We start from the raw sequence: 19,068 nt of genomic DNA, 5'->3' as shown, positions 1-19,068 counted from the left end.
CTGAGGATGAGCTTTGAATGGCCACCCAACTTCTGTTGTTGATGGGAAGAAACCTTGCTGAACAACTGGGTGAATGATTTCCAAAAGAAATCCACACAGCTGAAACGTTTTACCCATCAGGCAATCTGTCCATAAGCAGCAAATTGCAATGGAGAACATGAATCACCTTTTGCCATGCTGACGGCTCTAATCGTATCTATCAAAGGTACAAATATTGAAGTAAAACAATATTGGCATACTGTAACTACAGACATCAAATGCAATCACCGGACACTTAATTAACACACTTTCACACCTAATAAGAACCAGTACAAGAGCTGTAATTTTTTTTTAAAAACTCTTGGTTAACAGTAACTACAACCTTTGCATTCATTTTCAAGGTTCTGGACCAAGTTTTTCTATTAACAAGTGTCAGTTTCTTACCCTGTCTCAGGAACATCTACATTGGCAGGAAAGGCATATACAGCACCGATAAATAGCATGTTGATTTTTTCCACACCTTTTTTCACACCTTTTACAAATGATGATGATGAATGATGAATTTACTGTATGCACATCCCACTCACTCCGAAGAGACTTAGCTATCATTCGGCTGAAGTTGTCACTTTTAAGACTGCTTCATATATAAATATGCATATCTGCACTGACCTGTAGTGGAGTAGCATTATGAAATACATTGCGTAAGCCATGTAAGGTATCCCCTTAAATCATTGTGTTCACTCTTATTCATGGTTTGAGGTTTCAAAACCTCACTGGCAATTTAAAATTCTGCCAGTGGTAAGATTATAATGCAACACTGTCAGAGAGGTACAGTATTCATTTAACAATGTGTTTAATTGGCGTTGTAGTTTGCAGTGGTGTAGAACTTAAGTGACTTGTATCTCCAGATTACTTTTGGTCACATTATTTAGCTGCATGAGAAGGGGGAAATGCAGAAAAGTAATAACTGGAATAATTGACAGTCAAAGTAACACAAGTGAAGATGTTGATCAAACATAAATGATTATCTTAATATTTGCATAGACATATCTTACCAGCTTATATTTCATATTATTAGAGCTTGCAGGTTTGCCTGATGTTTTGGCTCCTGAGTGTAGGTTGACCTTATTTGTGTACTTTGATCTCATCATGAACTGGAATATGAGAGGACACTGTGGTATTAAGCATCAGCCTACTGCTGATTTATAGCTTAGCTGAAGATCTTCAGCCAACACTCGAAGGAATACGATAAAAATGACCTTATTCCTACTCCCCCTGTACCAATGAGTTTAGAATTGACTCTGAGATTTAGAACTTAATAGCTTTGACCTTGTGTTCTGCAGAACTTTGAGCACCCAACTGTTCAGCTTCGATAATCAAGTTGCTTCTGACTGATTCATTCTTTAACCTTAACAATCATCCGTTTAGCTCTAAAATCCTGATACAGCTCAAATACTGTATATGCTTAATAATTTTTCCAAATAAATTTGTCGATCAATAAATATTTAATCTTGTGGTGACGTCTTGTATTTGCTCTAAGTGTCCCAAAAATTATGTTTTTAAATTCCAACTAATTAATAAATACAAGGATATCAATTACTAAGTTGACTATGACATTTCAAACTACATACAGCTTCTTGTGATTTTCGTTTTGTTAAACCGGATTCTTATTCAGTTGTTTGTACCTGAAATACAGCCAAAATGTTCTTCACATTTCTGTTCTGCGCTATGTTACAGATCCAAAACGTTAACTTGACGACTGCTGCATTTTCTTCCTCAGCTATATTTTATTCAGAGAAATGTCCTTTAATAACCAATGGGACGCTCAACAGAACTGCTTGTTCAACAGTGACCTCCATTAAAATGAGAATAAATCTTTTGAGTATTCACCCAAAATGCTTAGTGTACTGTATATGTTATTAACCATGCCATTGTTTAGTAAAGGGACTTGGATGCTAAATTGTATTTTATCTATTTGTAGACATGACATTTAATGATTGAAAACATCACGTTTAATCTAGTTGTGCATCTCTGGATTCGAGGATGCTTATGCCTTTTCTGAGCCTTGACGCCGATACCGGTTATGCTACGCTACCATGGTAACCAACACATCATATTTTTATGGGAGCGAGGGGAAGGATGCATGTCTAAATCACAAGATTGACCCAGATTCTGTATTGGTCATAGCAACAAAATGAGAATCATGGCACCTTAAACTAAATGGATGTAGTTAAAAAGTAAATGATGAGGTCACTTTAAAAAATAATAATAATAAGTCCTGCTTAGAAGTTGATCTTGACCTTTACCTTTGACAATGAGAATGTTCTTATGGAAGAAGTGATTTCTTTTGAAAAAAAGTGGTAATTCTGAAGTTAGTACATTCAACTTGGAGTATTAATGGTTTCAAAACTTGTATTACTTTACTGTTAAAACAGCAAATTATTGTTGCTTTCACCATTCGAAGAAAAAAAATCCCATTTCATAATTGCGGTGCTCACACTTTTTGAACTTAAAAATACACATTAAAAGAACAGATGTTCACTTCTGTGGGGAAGGTTTTAATCACAGATTATTTGTTCATTTGTGAGTAACATGCAACAAAATCTTCTTTACTGATTTCCAGAAAACATTGTGCAGGAGTTGGCATGTGTCAAACGAAAAAAAATATTTTGTTGCAGATTTGGACATTCTGTATGTATTATCATTGTGACAGTAAATAATGCTTGAATCTAATGACAAAGTACAGGCATACTCTGAGTGTGTGAATATTACCTGTTTTTTTTAATACCAAAAAAATATAAATTCAACATTACTAATTACAACCTATGCCAACTCGAAATTCAGCTGAATTTTGATATATATTTCAAATGTTTTATTTGTATTCAGCTCTTTGCACACGAGCTGAGTCTAAGAAACTCACAATAGCTTTTTTTGCCATATGAAATGTGTTTGACTCATACTATAGATTGAATTTTATTGCAATTAAAAAAAAAAGACAGGTACTGCTTTTGAGTCTATTATTTTACAAAGAACGCGTGACTAATTAAAGGATTATACAGCAACGTGATCCAAGATGGATCTTGGATGCCACCCAAGTACATTAATGCAGCATCGCTGTGGCCTTGTGATTCTGGATCCAAGTCAAGGTATTTATCATGGTCATTAGACAGCTTTGAATGAGAATGTTTATTTGTGTGTTTTTAGACATCAGTCTAAAGATGACCTTAGTTTGATGCTTCCCCACATGAATAAGTCACAAACTCCATATTTCATCAAACATCCTCATCTATTATGGATGTTGTTCACTTGCTGAAGTGCTCACCTGATAGGGGCTGTCTCGTCACCCTTGTCCAGCCACTCCTGTGGAGGGATGATGTACATACACCACAGCCCCCAGTTGTAGCCGTGGGCGGCATTGGCATACTGCTGCACCTCAAATGTGTTGTATTTGATGTTGTCTATAGCGGGCAAAATGATACGGGTGTGATCCTCTTTCATTCGGGTTAGAATAGGTTCAGCCCTTTGGAAGCAAAAAGGGAAAGAAAAGAATCACAGATTAATTTATAAACCAACAATGCTCTTGTCAACAATTACTGTAATTTCTCATGTATAATGTGCACCCATGTATAAAAACGCTTCAACCTATGTCTGTATTTTGTTCGTTTTTACAAAGAATTCGTCTGAAGTTAAGCACTTTATTTGAACACATAATACTTTTATTCTTATTTACTTACTTATTTACTTTACTTTACTAATGTGTCTCTGAAGAATACTCCCACACTTGTAGTTTCTCTGTATCTTTCCGCCCACTGCCTCTATTCACCCTGATTCCTGTGCTCTCTTGCCTCATCTATTTCTCTTCAGTGGACCCATTTGTCTTTCCCAAGCAAAACTACTACTTTTCACGTGGGGGTAGGGCTCAGAGTATGATTGAAACAGACCAGTATAACACATAATCAGCTATGATGTATCAAAAGAGCTATTCTAAATTAATAACTTGATAAAGATGGCTGAAAATAATGACACAGCTATTAAAACTGCCTGAAATCTTTCATTCGGGTTAGAATAGGTTCAGCCCTTTGGAAGCAGGGGAAAGAAAAGAATCACAGATTAATTTATAAACCAACAATGCTCTTGGCAACAATTACCGTAATTTCTTGTGTATAATGCGCACCAGGTATAAAAACGCTTCACCCTATGTATAATGCGTTTTTATAACGCATGATTTTGCTTCTATCCATATGATCAAAACATGAAGTATTATCTGTATTTCGTTAGTTTTTTCAAATAATGAGTCTGAAGTTAAGCACTTTATTTGAACACAATACTTTTATTTTTATTTACTTGCTCTTATTTTGAAATTCACAGCCCTACTTTTATTTAGTAAATGAGAAAACACACAGTTGTGCTCATATGTTCATATGTTTGTGGCGGATTTGAAAAGGACAGTTTCACTCCACACACCCACCCGGCCGCACCCGCGACCACAACCACACCTCTGACTTCTGCGTTAACCATCCATGAACAGGATGTGAGACGCATCTTCAAACAACAGAAGATTAACAAAGCAACAGGACCGGACCATGTGTCCCCATCCTGCCTCAAAGTCTGCGCGGACCAGCTCGCTCCAGTCTTCACTCAGATCTTTAACAGATCTTTGGAAATGTGCGAAGTTCCATCCTGCTTCAAACGCTCCACCATCATTCCAGTCCCCAAGAAACCTGCAATCTCTAGTCTGAATGACTACAGGCCTATCGCTTTGACATCTGTGGTCATGAAGTCCTTTGAACGTCTCGTGCTGGACCACCTCAAGAGTGTCACAGGTCCCCTGCTGGACCCCCTGCAGTTTGCCTACCAAGCGAACAGGTCTGCGGATGATGCGGTCAACATGGGACTGCACTTCATCCTAGAACACCTCGACAGTGCAGGGACCTACGCGAGGATCCTGTTCGTGGACTTCAGCTCAGCGTTCAACACCATCATCCCTGAACTCCTTTCAACCAAGCTTCTCCAGCTCAGCGTCTCACCTGCCATCTGCCAGTGGATTTACAGCTTTCTGACGGGCAGGACACAGCAGGTCAGGCTGGGGGAGGCAACCTCATCCACACGCAGCATCAGCACTGGGGCGCCCCAAGGTTGTGTCCTCTCTCCGCTGCTCTTCTCTCTCTACACGAACGACTGCACCTCAGCGAACCCGACTGTCAAGCTCCTGAAGTTTGCAGATGACACCACTGTCATCGGCCTCATCAAGGACGGCGACGAGTCTGCATATCGACAGGAAGCGGAGCGGCTGGAGCTGTGGTGCGGGCGACACAACCTGGAGCTGAACACGCTCAAGACGGTAGAGATGATCGTGGACTTCAGGAGGCATCCTTCGCCACAGCTGCCCCTCACGTTGTCCAGCTGCCTTGTGTCAACCGTCGAGACCTTCAAGTTCCTGGGAATTACAATCTCTCAGGACCTGAAGTGAGCGAACAACATCAACTCCGTCCTCAAAAAGGCCCAGCAGAGGATGTACTTCCTGCGGCTTCTGAGAAAGCACGGCCTGCCACCGGAGCTGCTGAGACAGTTCTACACAGCGGTCATCGAATCGGTCCTGTGTTCTTCCATCACAGTCTGGTTTGGTGCTGCTACAAAAAAGGACAAACTCCGACTGCAACGGACAATCAAAACTGCTGAAAGGATTGTCGGTAACCCCCTACCCACCATTGAGGACTTGCACGCTGCCAGAACTAAGACAAGGGCGTGCAAAATCCTCTCGGACCGTCTGCACCCCGGTCACCGGCTCTTCCAGCTCCTTCCCTCAGGTAGGCTCTACCGATCAACGCTAACTAGAACTAGTAGACATTCCAACAGCTTCTTCCCTCTTGCGATCAACTTCTTAAACACCTAACCTATAATTCCATTACAACAAGCTGGCAATTTTTTGACTTGAGTTCGTTGTCACATTTCTGTGGGGCCAATTATTTATTACTTGTGCACTCACTGTAGTTGTCTCGCCATGCTGCACTATTTGCATATACTGGCCACTCATGCCAGAGTAGCATCTGCTCCATTTGCACACTGATTGAGGAGTATCTGTAACATTTGCACAACCGACATTGTCCCAGATGATCGCACTACTTGTCACTTTAAACCGCATACACTCCTTGAAGTCTCAGCGCCCTTTGCACAATGGTCATTGCACCGGACTATTGCAATATTAGTCGTTCGAACTGCTCTAAGTGCTAGAGGACTCTGCATCTTTTTGCACAATTGTTTTTTGTCAATGTCTTTATGTCCCCAAAGTGTTCTGTAAATTGACTGTTTGTTGTACTAGAGCGGCTCCAACTACCGGAGACAAATTCCTTGTGTGTTTTGGACATACTTGGCAAATAAAGATGATTCTGATTCTGATTCTGATTCTGATTCTGATTCTGATTCTGATTGCCCAGGCAGAATTTGTAAGATGTGTACAATTCTTTTCAGACAACATGAAAGACCAGGCGAAACACATTTAATTTTATTTTAATGGGATTCAAATTAAACTGTCAAGCATTTCAGAAAAGCATTATCATTAAACAAAAAATAACCATAAATATGTTAAAGATGGTTGTTGTTCAGTCATCAGTCGTATTTAAAATAAAAAATTAAAAAATCCACAAATTCTGCCTGGGTATGCAAACTTATGAGCACAATTCTATATATATGCAGTCATATGTACCCCTGTTATATTGGAATGAAAATGTAGTCTACACCTTATTCATAACCTCTAGGTGGCATACTAGAATGAAAGTGTACAACTTTTTGATTAACCTCTAGGGGGCGGTGGCATAGTGGTATGATAGTGTATAGCTTTTTGGCGGTATACATTCATAAAATGTGAAAGTCTTTTTCATTTTCTCCTATACCTGTGTATAATGCACACTATTGACTTTTGACAATTTTTGGAGGGTAAAAAAGGCGCATTATACACGAGAAATTATGGTATGAGACTTCGGAATTAGAAAAAAAAAATTAAGAGGTCCATTCAAAGTAAAGTACGAGTCAAAACAAAACTTTTCTCCCTTCAGTCGAATGAGAAAGTTGGTCGACTATCGAACTGTATTATCTCGTTATATACCATTTGTGATTGGACATGTATCTAGCACTCCCAAACAAAGGTTGCACTCAAAACTGTATATTTTGCCATTGATGTTTACTTTGACATTATATCACAGCTTCACTTGGATGAGTTATTTTTCTTAAGTAGCATTCATTATACTATTATAGAGGTTTTTCATGTTACCAGAAACATTGTTTGTTTTCCTTTACTAATTACAATGTAGAACTTTCTTTCACACATTCCACTAAATCATGTGACAAGAGGTTGGCCCAATTGATTTAACAACATCTGCGAAGGAAATAATTGACAATTATGGCAAATTAAAGTCCATATCAAGAAGGCATCAACTATAATACCTAATCCACCCAATGACAGTGAGAGCATTACCACGCAGCCGCAGATGTCACCTCACATTTCATTCTGTGCCGATATGCATTCTGCTCAGTTCCCGGCAGTAACACAGACTGACTGACAGACTGTCATCATTTAACATCCAAATCAACTGCCAGATTCATTTCCCTTGACTGTTAATAATGTGAATTGTGAAGGTCTGGCAAAATAAATGTTCTGCAGATCAACAAATAGAACCACATTTCAAATCGCCTCTGCATAAAAATAAATGCCAACATTATCCCAGAGCAAGGCCTCCTGAAGCAAAATATAAAGAAAAAGAGAAGCTTACATTGCTTTTTTTTCAGAGAAAACCTTGTTTAAAAGCTCTCTTCATCTGAAGGATTTCACAATTGGTTGATATAATTATTTTTAAGGAAAAAGAACTACAGAAAGGATATAGATACGTACATCATATTAAAACAGGTTTGAAGAAAAGAAAAAAAATAAAGGATAAAATAATTGAAGGATATTTTCAAAGGCCGACTTCGGTGATATTGATAAGGTATTTAATATATCAAACCTCAATAGATTTTGTGGAAGTTCCTAAAACATATTAAAAAATGTGGAATAAGTCACAAACGGCAGTGAAATTACAGTCCTGAATGTTACAAAGAAAGCTGTGACATGGCCAAATGCACATTAACATCCACATCTGATATACATTGGATGTTACCCTCATTCACAGAAAAGTATATTTGTAAATATTTTGCAGCAGTGAAGCTAATCAATAAAGCTGCTAATAGATTTTGTTCATAATTTTAGTAATTTGTTGTTGACAGATGTCTACTGAAGAAGCAGAGGGCTCCTTCTTCTCGATGTTGGTGCTAAATACCAAATCAGAGCCTTGGCTGAAAAACAATATTTTTGATGTCTTTGTTACAGAGTCACAGTGAAATCCCTGCCAGTGGTACATTAGTACCCCCTTTCTCATGCTTAGAGATAATATCCACCATATCTTTAACGCCAGTCATGTGATATACTTCTAAATTTATAAAAAAAGAGGCTGCAATTACACCGTGATAAATGTGTCTCTGAAGGATACTCCCACACTTGTAGTTTCTCTGTATCTTTCCGCCCACTGCCTCCATTCACCCTGATTCCATTGCTCTCTTGCCTCATCTACTTCTCTTCAGTGGACCCATTTGTCTTTCCCAAGCAAAACTACTACTTTTCACGTGGGGGTAGGGCTCAGAGTATTATTGAAGCGGACCAGTATAACACATAATCAGCTATGACGTATCAAAAAAGCTTGATAAAGATGGCTGAAAATAATGACACAGCTATTAAAACTGCTTCAACTCCACCTTGATAGCCATTTGCTGTCGTTCATCAACCAATACTTTCCACTGTGACATCAATACAGTTTCCTCGTTATTGATAGGTTTGACATTTTGGGATTCCACAGTTTTTAAAAAGACTGCAACATTTAATGACATGTTGTATTTGTATACATTTTGGTTTTGCAAACAAGCTGATCCTATTTCCAACTTTGAAACAGTTGCCTGCTGGTTCTAGCTTAATTTGAATAGCACAAAGAGAAATGCTATTGAGGTTCTCATACTATTTCATGCTTTGTGAAAATGACACTGCCATGCATTTGACTTTCCCACAACGAAGATTACAGGTTGGACACATAGAAGTGTCCTTCAGCAAGACGTTGAACACACAATTGCTCCAGATTGGTGTATTGTATGAAAGCCTCTCACAATCAATATGCAAATTTGTGAGAGCGCATACATAGAGAACAGTCAAGCAATAGTGTGAGCTTCAGCTATAAGTATAATTTTAATTGTTGGTGATAAATGATACTGGAATATATTTAATTCTGTTTTTTTAATTTTTTTTATATCAATAATGGCTATTACAAACTGATTATTGTGCCATCAGAAATATCCAATAAGTAGAAACCGGTGAAAATGTTGTTGACTGGTTTAAATAAATCAGTGGAGATAAAAGCTTGACGACAAACAGTCAAGGAACGTTGCAACTTTGCAGAATGGAATGGATAACCATACTGTACCATGGAATTAAGCAAGAATGAACACCATTTGGGCTACAGCATTTGGTGCACCAATCGAATGCAGTCACACACAAGCATAAGAATATGTCTATTCAAAGATACAATTGTGATTGTATGTTACGTATGTTCAATTTTGAGTTTTTTTGTCTTTTACCCTGTGCCAAATGAAGAATGCTACTACTTTTTAAACCTTAACCAATCTATATCATGTTGCTGACTTTTCTTCTATTCATCTTCCGGAGTGCTCAGAATTATTCCTTAAGAGCAGCAGGGCCTTCAATGCCTAAAATAAGAACTACTTTAATTCTGCTGTGGGCTAAATGTATCAGAACATGTGACTAGCCATGCAAGAAGAGATTCAATTTTACCATTTGAGGCTTTCACTCATGGCCTAAATAATTTATGTGACAGGATATTCTAGTATAATCCACACAGTACACTGTACATATTGTAGACAAGTGCATTTGGCAGTGTTTGTGTGGTGCATATTTCAAAGAAAAAACCAAACTAGGACTGCCTTTAGCAACTTAAAAAATACAGACTCCCTATAAAAGATGAGTCCTTAAACTCTTCTCCTTCCTGACAGATTCATACAGTATCAGATTGCATATTCACAGTGGTTCTCCTGACAGAACAAAGAGCAGGGTTGAAAAAAAGTATAAGAATAAAAGCAGAATATTCATGTCACATCAGGGTTTGTTTTTTTTATTGCGCGTGGTTGACACATGAAAGGCTCTTTCAGCGGCGTTAGATTGAATTCCATTTTGTTGCCAAATGTGCTGAAGATCTGGCTGAGAAGATCAAAAATCACAGTGTTTCTTTTGCATGTTCAAAAAAACCCGAATGTAATTTTATGTACTTTGGAATTTTATAAGACTGGGAGTGTAATTGGACATGCACCTGTCTTTCGTGCAGACAGTGTGAGTTAAATTCCTGGCCAGTGCCCACATCCCCGGGCCACTGCCGGTCCAAAGCTGAGATAAAAAAATGGGGTTGTGTCAGGAAGGGTATTTGTATATACATATTAGGGCGCGACCTGGTATGGACTTCTTTAGGGCAATGCCATTACCGATGTTTGGCAGAGAAAAAAAAAAAAGATAACTGATTAATCACCTGATTTATTTAAATGATTTATATATATGCTTACAACAACTTTAATGTTACATCACATTTCCTCGACTCCCATCATTTTCTTTGCCATGAAGTCATGTCTCCTACGAACCCAAATAAAAAACAGATGCCTTTGTCTTTTGAGTTCCATTTTAAATAGTGTATGATGTACATGAGCCACAAGTAATTAGTGTGCTTGCTAGTTCCAAATCCATTGCTAAAGGTGAACGGCTTGACAAAAATAACTCTTTACCGAAAATAGCATGTTCCAGACTCCAAAGACTTGTGTTTTCTACTCCTCATAGTTAACGCCGCAGCCATGCCACTCTCTCTCTGCTCTATGTACAAAACAGAATAGATGTAACCATGGACACATGGCAGCCACGTCAATGCCCCACATTCAACATGGCCACCACGAAGGCACGGGAAGCACGTCTGTTGGAATTGGATCTAGTCATACTTTGTATCTCTGACCTGGAAATGCGTCCGTCCCATTCTCTGTGTGCATTTCGCCACAGCGCCAGTAAACAACAGCGCTCATTTCTGGAACTTTTGTCAGCGGCACTTTAAGTGACAAGTGGAAACTAATATATTTTTGGAAACATTGTTCAGTCCCAAGAATCTATTTCACCCGATAGCCGTTATGTATGTGTGTGTGTGTCCACACACACACACACACACACACACATATATATATACTGTATGTATTTATACAGTTATGTAAAAAATTATTAGACTACCCTTGTTTCTTCAGTTTGTTTTTCAGGCTTGGTACAACTAGAGGTAAATTTTGGGGGGAGCATGTCAAATAGGACAAAGAGTGAATCAGCAACAATTTTGTCATGTTCATTGTATTCTTCAGGTAATACAGTATACCTCTAGTGGTATCAGACATTAAAATGAACAAGAAATTGAAGAAAACAAAAGGTCTAATTTTTTTTTATGACTCTTTATGTCTGTGTATGGGCCTGTCTTATAATTGTGGGACTAATATAGGTTTTCTAATCTAATTCAATGGCAAACATATCACTATGTTTGGCTCATAAATTTGTAAATCTGACTTTAATATTAGTGAACCTCACCACACTTCATTGGACAGCACTGTATAGGATATGAGTAGATAGGGCTACATTATGAATACAAGAGACATAATAATGCAAATATGCTTTGGATAAATATATATGTATGCGTGGAGGCAGCTTTACTAGGGTTCTTTACAATAAAGAATTCCACCAATACTAGAGCACAAAACACAACATTTAATATTCAGAGTTAATTTCTAAAAAGGAAAAGAAAATCATTAGAGTCACATGCACAATAGCATTTTCAGCATCCACACAGCAGGGAACGGATGCCATTGCTAATGATTAATCATTTATAACCTGAGATTGTAAAAGTGCAGACGTTTGAATAAACAATAAATAACAATTCCCCTGTGTCTCTTCTGCAGTCATGGGGTTCAGGAGTGACAGACAGAAGCTCCAAATCACAAAATGCTTCCGTTTCCTCCCATTAATCCGGTTCAGTTGCCAAATGAGGCAGAGAAAACAATTCCAGTTTGAAGCATGGCTCACTTCTGTCACTGGGACAGATTGATAAAATGCTAGTGTTTAATTAAGGGCAAACGGAATCAAGGCAGACGTGGGTAAACTACACCTACATAAATATACAACATACTCGTCCAAGCACAAATTCTAAATATTTATCCATCCATCCATGCATTTTCTGAGCCGCTTCTCCTCACTAGGGTTCGCGGGCGTGCTGGAGCCCATCCCAGCTACCATCGGGCAGGAGGCGGGGTACACCCTGAACTGGTTGCCAACAAATCGCAGGGCACATACAAATAAACAACCATTCGCACGCACATTCACACCTACGGGCAATTTAGAGTCCCCAATTAATACATGTTTTTGGGATGTGGGAGGAAACCGGAGTGCCCGGAGAAAACCCACGCAGGCACGGGGAGAACATGAAAACTCCACACAGGCAGGACCAGGGATTGAACCCGGGTCCTCAGAACTGGGAGGCTGACGCTCTAACCAGTCGGCCACCGTGCCGCCTAAATATTTACTTAGGAGAAAAAAATTAAAAGTCAAACTCCACACATAAACTGAACATATATAAATGCAAAATTTTAGTTTTTGCCTCCATTTTTTATGATCTGAACTTAAAAGATCTAAAACATTTACAACGTGCAGCAGGCGGTGGCGTGAGCAGGTGGTTGGCTTGGCGGCTGTAGTGGAAGAGGCGGGAAACACGGAAGGAGCACTGAGGACAAGGAAAATCACAGAGGTCAGCAGGATAGTGAGGACTGGCGTAGCTTACGTGTTGGTTAGAGAGCCGGTGTACCACGGGAGAACGTTAATACTCTGGCGAGAGTTTCCGGGATCTGGCATACTTTTATGAAGGTGATGATGTAGGCTAATTGATGCGCGGCCGAGGTGGTGCTGATTACTGGGAAGAGAGAGAGGGAGGGAGAGAGAGAGGGAAAGAGGGGCACAAAGCGCCACCCAAGCTCCAACAAAAGAACTGCGGGGCACAGGTCATGACAGTACGCCCCTCTAAATGGACGTCTCCTGGCGTCCTGTCCGTTTTCCCCAGGTGAGCCGCGTAAAAGTCCGTACTGAGGGAGTCGTCAAGGATCAGCTTGTGGGAAATACCCCTCCCAGTCTAACCCCTCCCCCTGGGCCTCATCGAGGATGCACGAAACACTGAAGGCTGGATGGTTGTCGATAACGCAGGGGAGGGGGGGCGGGGGGGTCGTGGATGCACGAAACCCTGAAGGCTGGATGGTTGTCGATAACGCAAGGAGGAGTGGGGGGGGTTCCGAGGGGGAACGGCCAGAGGGCTGAGAGCGCAGGTGGAGACAGGCCTGAGTAGTGCCACATAGAACGTTGGATGAATTTGTGGCAGATGTGGCATTGATGATTTTCGTGATCGGGAATGGACCAATAAAGTGCGGAGTGAGTTTGTGGGATTCTGTCTGGAGTGGGAGGTTACGGGAGGAAAGCCAAACGGACTGACCCACCTTGTACTCAGGCGAGAAATGCCCAGGTCTTTACTGAAAACAGGAGAGAGAGAGAGATCATAATATTCCTCAGGCACCTGGGAGAGTTCGTCTGGTGGGGCAGGTGGTGGAGGTTTACTGGAAGGCGGCATGGCAGAAAGCAGGCAGTGCGAATGGGAGTGAGGGCTCCATCCAGCGATTGATAGGTGAGTCCAGTCTATGTCAGGGTTATGCTTCTTGAGCCAGGGAATCCCGAGGACTAATGGGGTCCCAGGGGAAGGGATGACAAAAAGATGAATATCCTCACACTGATTACCAGAGATAAGCAGAGTAAATGGAACTATGGTGTTTGACAGAGGAGATGACTCGCCCATCCAGGGCTGTGATTTTCTTCAGTGATGGGAGTGGTTGTAGAGGGAGTTGGAGCTGATGTGTCAGTCCTTCCTAAATGAAGCTGTCGTCTGCACCATAATCTATAAGGGAAACTATGGGTATGTTGTGAATGGGACCAAGACTGCAAGCGGGAACAGTCATGCGGGAGGGAGAGTTTGGCTCACCACGGCGCTCCCTATGAGGGCGCCTTGGAGGGTGAGTGCATGTCTTAGCACCTCGGGGTTGCTGGTTCCATGGTGACTAGAGTATTCTGTCACGATATGATTTTAACTGGACCTGGAAGCAAGCGGAGGCTGAGAGGTTTGTGGTAAAAGGTTTATGGAAGAGGATATGGAGATGTATCCTTGAGGCGTACTGGCGGTTTGTCGAGACAGGGAACGTGCGGCAGGCGGTGGCGTGAGCAGGTGGATGACTTGACGGCATGGTGGAAGAGGAGAGGGAGGGAGAGAGAGAGGGTGAGAGGAGCACAAAAGGCCAACCAAGCTCCAACAAAAGAACTGCGGGTCACAGCTCATGACACTTGGACTCATGGCTTATTGTATATTTTAGTTGTATGTAATTTGTTTTAGTCTTTTATTATATTACTCATTGATTGAGTCGTGTTAAATGACCACAGATATACTGTTGTTTCAATGTTGTTTCTCCATCACAAATGTCAAAAGTGTCATAACTGTCCTCATGTTATTGTTATAGGCTAACATGATCAGACAATATTCATTTCAGTACATGATGTTATAAAACAAGCATTCTATTTAGGATGTACAACCCCAATTCCAATGAAGTTGGGACGTTGTGTTAAACAGAATACAATGATTTGCAAATCATGTTCAACCTATATTTAATTCAATACACTACAAAACAAGATATTTAATGTTCAAACTGATAAACTTGATTGTTTTTAACAAATAATCATTAACTTAGAATTTTATGGCTGCAACATGTTCCAAATCACCTTCTTAACAACATTCAATAAACGTTTGGGAACTGAGGACACTAATTGTTGAAGCTTTGTAGGTGGAATTCTTTCCCATTCTTGCTTGATGTACAGCTTCAGCTGTTCAACAGTCCGGGGTCTCCATTGTTGTATTTTACGCTTCATAATGCGTTACACATCTTCAACGGGAGACAGGTCTGGACTGCAGGCAGGCCAGTCTAGTACCCGTACTCTTTTACTACGAGGCCACACTGTTGTAACACACGCAGAATGTGGTTTGGCATTGTCTTGCTGAAATAAGCAGGGGCATCCATGAAAAAGTCATTGCTTGGATGTCAGCATATGTTTCTCCAAAACCTGTATGAACCTTTCAGCATTAATGGTGCCTTCACAGATGTGTAAGTTACCGTGCCATTGGCACTAACCCAACTCGATACCATCACAGATGCTTGCTTTTGAACTTTGCGTCCATAACAGTCCGGATGGTACTTTTCCTCTTTGGCCCAGAGGACATGACGTCCACAATTTCCAAAAAACAATTTGAAATGTGGACTCGTCGGTCCCAGAGAACACTTTTCCACTTTGCATCAGTCCATCTTCGATGAGCTCGGGCCCAGACAAGCCGGCGGCGTTTCTGGGTGTTGTTGATAAATGGCTTTTGCTTTGCATAGTAGAGTTTCAAGTTGCATTTACGGATGTTGCGCCAAACTGTATTTACTTACATTGGTTTTCTGAAGTGTTCCTGAGCCTATGTGGTGATATCCTTTACACATTTATGTCTGTTTTTGATGCAGTGCCGCCTGAGGGATCGACGGTCACGGGCATTCAATGTTGGTTTTCGGCCTTGGCGCTAACATGCAGTGATTTCTCCAGTTTCTCTGAACCCTTTATTATGGACCGTAGATGATGAAATTCCTTGCAATTGTACGTTGAGGAACATTGTCCTTAAATTGTTCGACTATTTTCTCACGCACTTGTTCACAAAGAGGTGAACCTCGCCCCATCTATGCTTGTGAATGACTGAGCAATTCATGGAAGCTCCTTTTATACCCAATCATGGCACCCACCTCTTCCCAATTAGCCTGTTCACCTGTGGGATGTTCCAAACAGGTGTTTGATGAGCATTCCTCAACTTTCTCAGTCTTTTTTGCCACCTGTCCCAGCTTTTTTGGACTGTGTTGCAGCCATAAAATTCTAAGTTAATGATTATTTGCTAAAAACAATCAAGTTGATCAGTGTGAACATTAAATATCTTGTCTTTGTAGTGTATTCAATTAAATATAGGTCGAACATGATTTGCAAATCATTGTATTCTGTTTTTATTTATGTTTAACACAACGTCCCAACTTCATTGGAATTGGGGTTGTGCATTCCTCCTGTCATCATTCCTGTCATTTAACAAGTGCTCCTTTAGCCACTATCTGTATTCACAGGGAGAAAAAACATTTTCCTTATTCCTATCTGAAAAGAGTGTAGTACATGTGAGAACCATATTGAGTACCCGAGTGAAAACTGCCACTCAGAATAGACAAACAAGGTAAAAGGGACTTTGAAACAAACAGGTTCCAAAATGTATTATATACTCAATACAGTTATGTCAGTCTAAACAATAATGTGAACAGGCAGCATTTCTACTCGAAATTCACAGCAAACCACAGGGAATGCCATGCCAATGAATCAAAACACTGCAGCTGCAAGTTGGCAGCATTTTTGCTGGCACAATATGTGCAGGCAACATGCACAAGGTCATTGATGGAAGAGCCATCCATCTTACTAATCACTGGATGTGTCATGGTGAATAATCATATTATGATAAATAGCTGACGCCTTTCATTGTAACAAATGCGTTGTATAGATAGAGGGTGAATCTTAGGGAATAAAGGAAATGCAAAAAATGCTTCCACACAGACAGTAGATTATGTAAATACAAACTTTTACACTCACATGCACACACAAAGCGACACATGCAAGTGTCTTCAAAAGCCAGCTCCCGCTTTGGTGTATCCTCTCACCTCACACCCATCTACTTCTAATAAAATCACATGACTTCTTTTGTAGACTTCCTCAAAGATAACATTTTAAAGCGCTAACTTGTAAAGAGCGACTTTTTTAAAAATGTAGACGCAGCCTGGCATGTAAAGCAGTGGCTGTGCGAGGGCCCGGCATGCGATGACAAGTAGGGAACATGTCCAAGGTGAATGGTTGACATCAGGGCATAAATAAAAGGCACCTCTATTTTAGAAATGATTTCAGATGGTGTACAGATGAAGGCAACCAGGGTATCAATTAATGTAAGTAATACGCTAACACAATGCTACAATTTTACACTGATTTCTGTTTGTTTGCTGGGTAACTGGCTGGATCCCTCTCAATAACCTCCATACTTTAGGTTGCTTATTTCTATTAGATACCACTAAGATCCAGATTTGCTTTGAGTGACAGATACTCTATATGGACAAAATATTTAGGTAAATCTTAGCATGGAATTTGGGTTTTCGTTGACTCCTATTTCCATAGTAGTAGTAGTAAAACTTCAAGCACCTTGAAATTTACATTCCCAAATATCATCCATCCATCCATTTTCTGTACCGCTTACCCTCACGAGGCTCGTGGGCATGCTGGAGCCTATCCCAGCTATCTTCGGGCGAGAGGCAGGGTACACCCTGAACTGGTCGCCAGCCCATCACAGGGCCCATAGCGCACATTCACACCTACGGGCAATTTAGAGTCTTCAATCATTTCCAAATATCCATCCATCCATCCATTCTCAACACCGCTTATCCTGGTTAGGGCTGCGGGGCGCTGGAGCCTATCCCAGCTGACTTTGGGCGAAAGGCGGACTACACCCCAGAGCTGGTCGCCAGTCAGTCGCAGGGCACATATAGACACGGACAACCATCCGCACTCACATTCTGAGTGGGAACTGAACCCACACTGCCCGCACCAAAGTCAGGTGAGTGTACCACTGCGCCATCAGTGACTTCCAAATATCAATCCAGTCAATTAATAGAATGCATGTGCTGAGGCATGTAAAAGCCACCAAAGCTCCACTGACTTAGTAACTTTAGTATTCCAAACCTCTTTGGGAATGAAAATCCACATGGTAGCCTACAGGTTTCCATGGTTGAGCATCAGCATGCAAGCCCTCCTATTACAAGCACCAAGTGTTGAATGGTACCTAGTTGTTGTAAGCCTCCGGAATTGCTCGGAAAAGCATGACTGTTCCGAGCAACAAAAAGTGAGGTCATTTAAATGCAAGATGAAATGAGTTTGGTTTAGAAGACCTTGGGAGCCCTAAAACCCCAACAAACACCTTTGGGATGAACTAGAACAGAGATTATATGGCAGGCACACTTGTTGAACATCAGTGATCTTTGACTTCATAAATGTCCTTCTGGATGAATGAAAAAAAATAAAAATAAACTTAAGAGATACTTCAAAGTCTTATTGAAAGTCTCCTTGGAGTGGAACCAGTGGGAAGACCAATTACTACATGCCCTTTTACACAGCCTATTTATGTCAGTAGCATTTATTCTTGGTCGCTGTTTTCTATATAGTATACTCCACTGACCAATATTGTGCTGTCAAGGGTAGGAACAGAGTCAAGGTGACACCTGTATAAATGGTCAATGTCAGAATGGCGGGACAGGGTGTTAAGTGTCAAACTCAACACTCACTTCGCTTGCCTCTGCGTTGAGAGTAGGTCTGTCACTCGATTACAATTTGTATGTTTTCTAAATGTACAATAATCATTAGGATATCTTGGAAGTGTTTAATACTCTTATTAACATATGAGTGGATAAATATGCTTATCTTATGCAAATTTATATTTTTGTAATTAACATTTTGGAGAAAACGAGCACACTAACAGCGATCGTTAAAGTGCAATCAAACCGACCAAAAAATGTCTTGTAAATTTGACATGTGACAGAAAAGAGTCTTGTTAAAAAGCCGGACAATGAGTAAATGGATGAAAAAAAATCGCAAAGTATGTAAAATCAGGCTTCAAAAGAATTGAGACATTCTTTCAGCTTCCAGACGCTGTGGGGGTGTCGCTAAGAGCTCTAAAATCCCGCCTCCCTGGACCATTCAGCTGCCCCCTTTTAGCGCTTATGAAAAAATTTGGCCTCCTCCATCATTTAAGTTGT

General features: G+C 40.5%; 1 protein-coding gene across 3 annotated transcripts in view; it reads right to left on the bottom strand.

Moving 5' to 3' along the window:
• galnt9 (polypeptide N-acetylgalactosaminyltransferase 9) overlaps positions 1-19,068 on the bottom strand; it is a 113,476-nt gene that overhangs the window by 50,753 nt on the left and 43,655 nt on the right. For all 3 annotated transcript variants that reach the window (XM_061673009.1, XM_061673010.1, XM_061673011.1), the window contains one exon: positions 3,302-3,499. In XM_061673009.1, the coding sequence (XP_061528993.1) occupies positions 3,302-3,499 (198 nt within the window). The remainder of the gene's footprint in view (positions 1-3,301; positions 3,500-19,068) is intronic.

Source organism: Phycodurus eques, chromosome 3 (assembly GCF_024500275.1).
Source record: "Phycodurus eques isolate BA_2022a chromosome 3, UOR_Pequ_1.1, whole genome shotgun sequence".
Taxonomy (NCBI): domain Eukaryota; kingdom Metazoa; phylum Chordata; class Actinopteri; order Syngnathiformes; family Syngnathidae; genus Phycodurus; species Phycodurus eques.
Note: the sequence above shows the minus strand (reverse complement) of the source record. Positions and strands in the feature narration are given on the sequence as shown.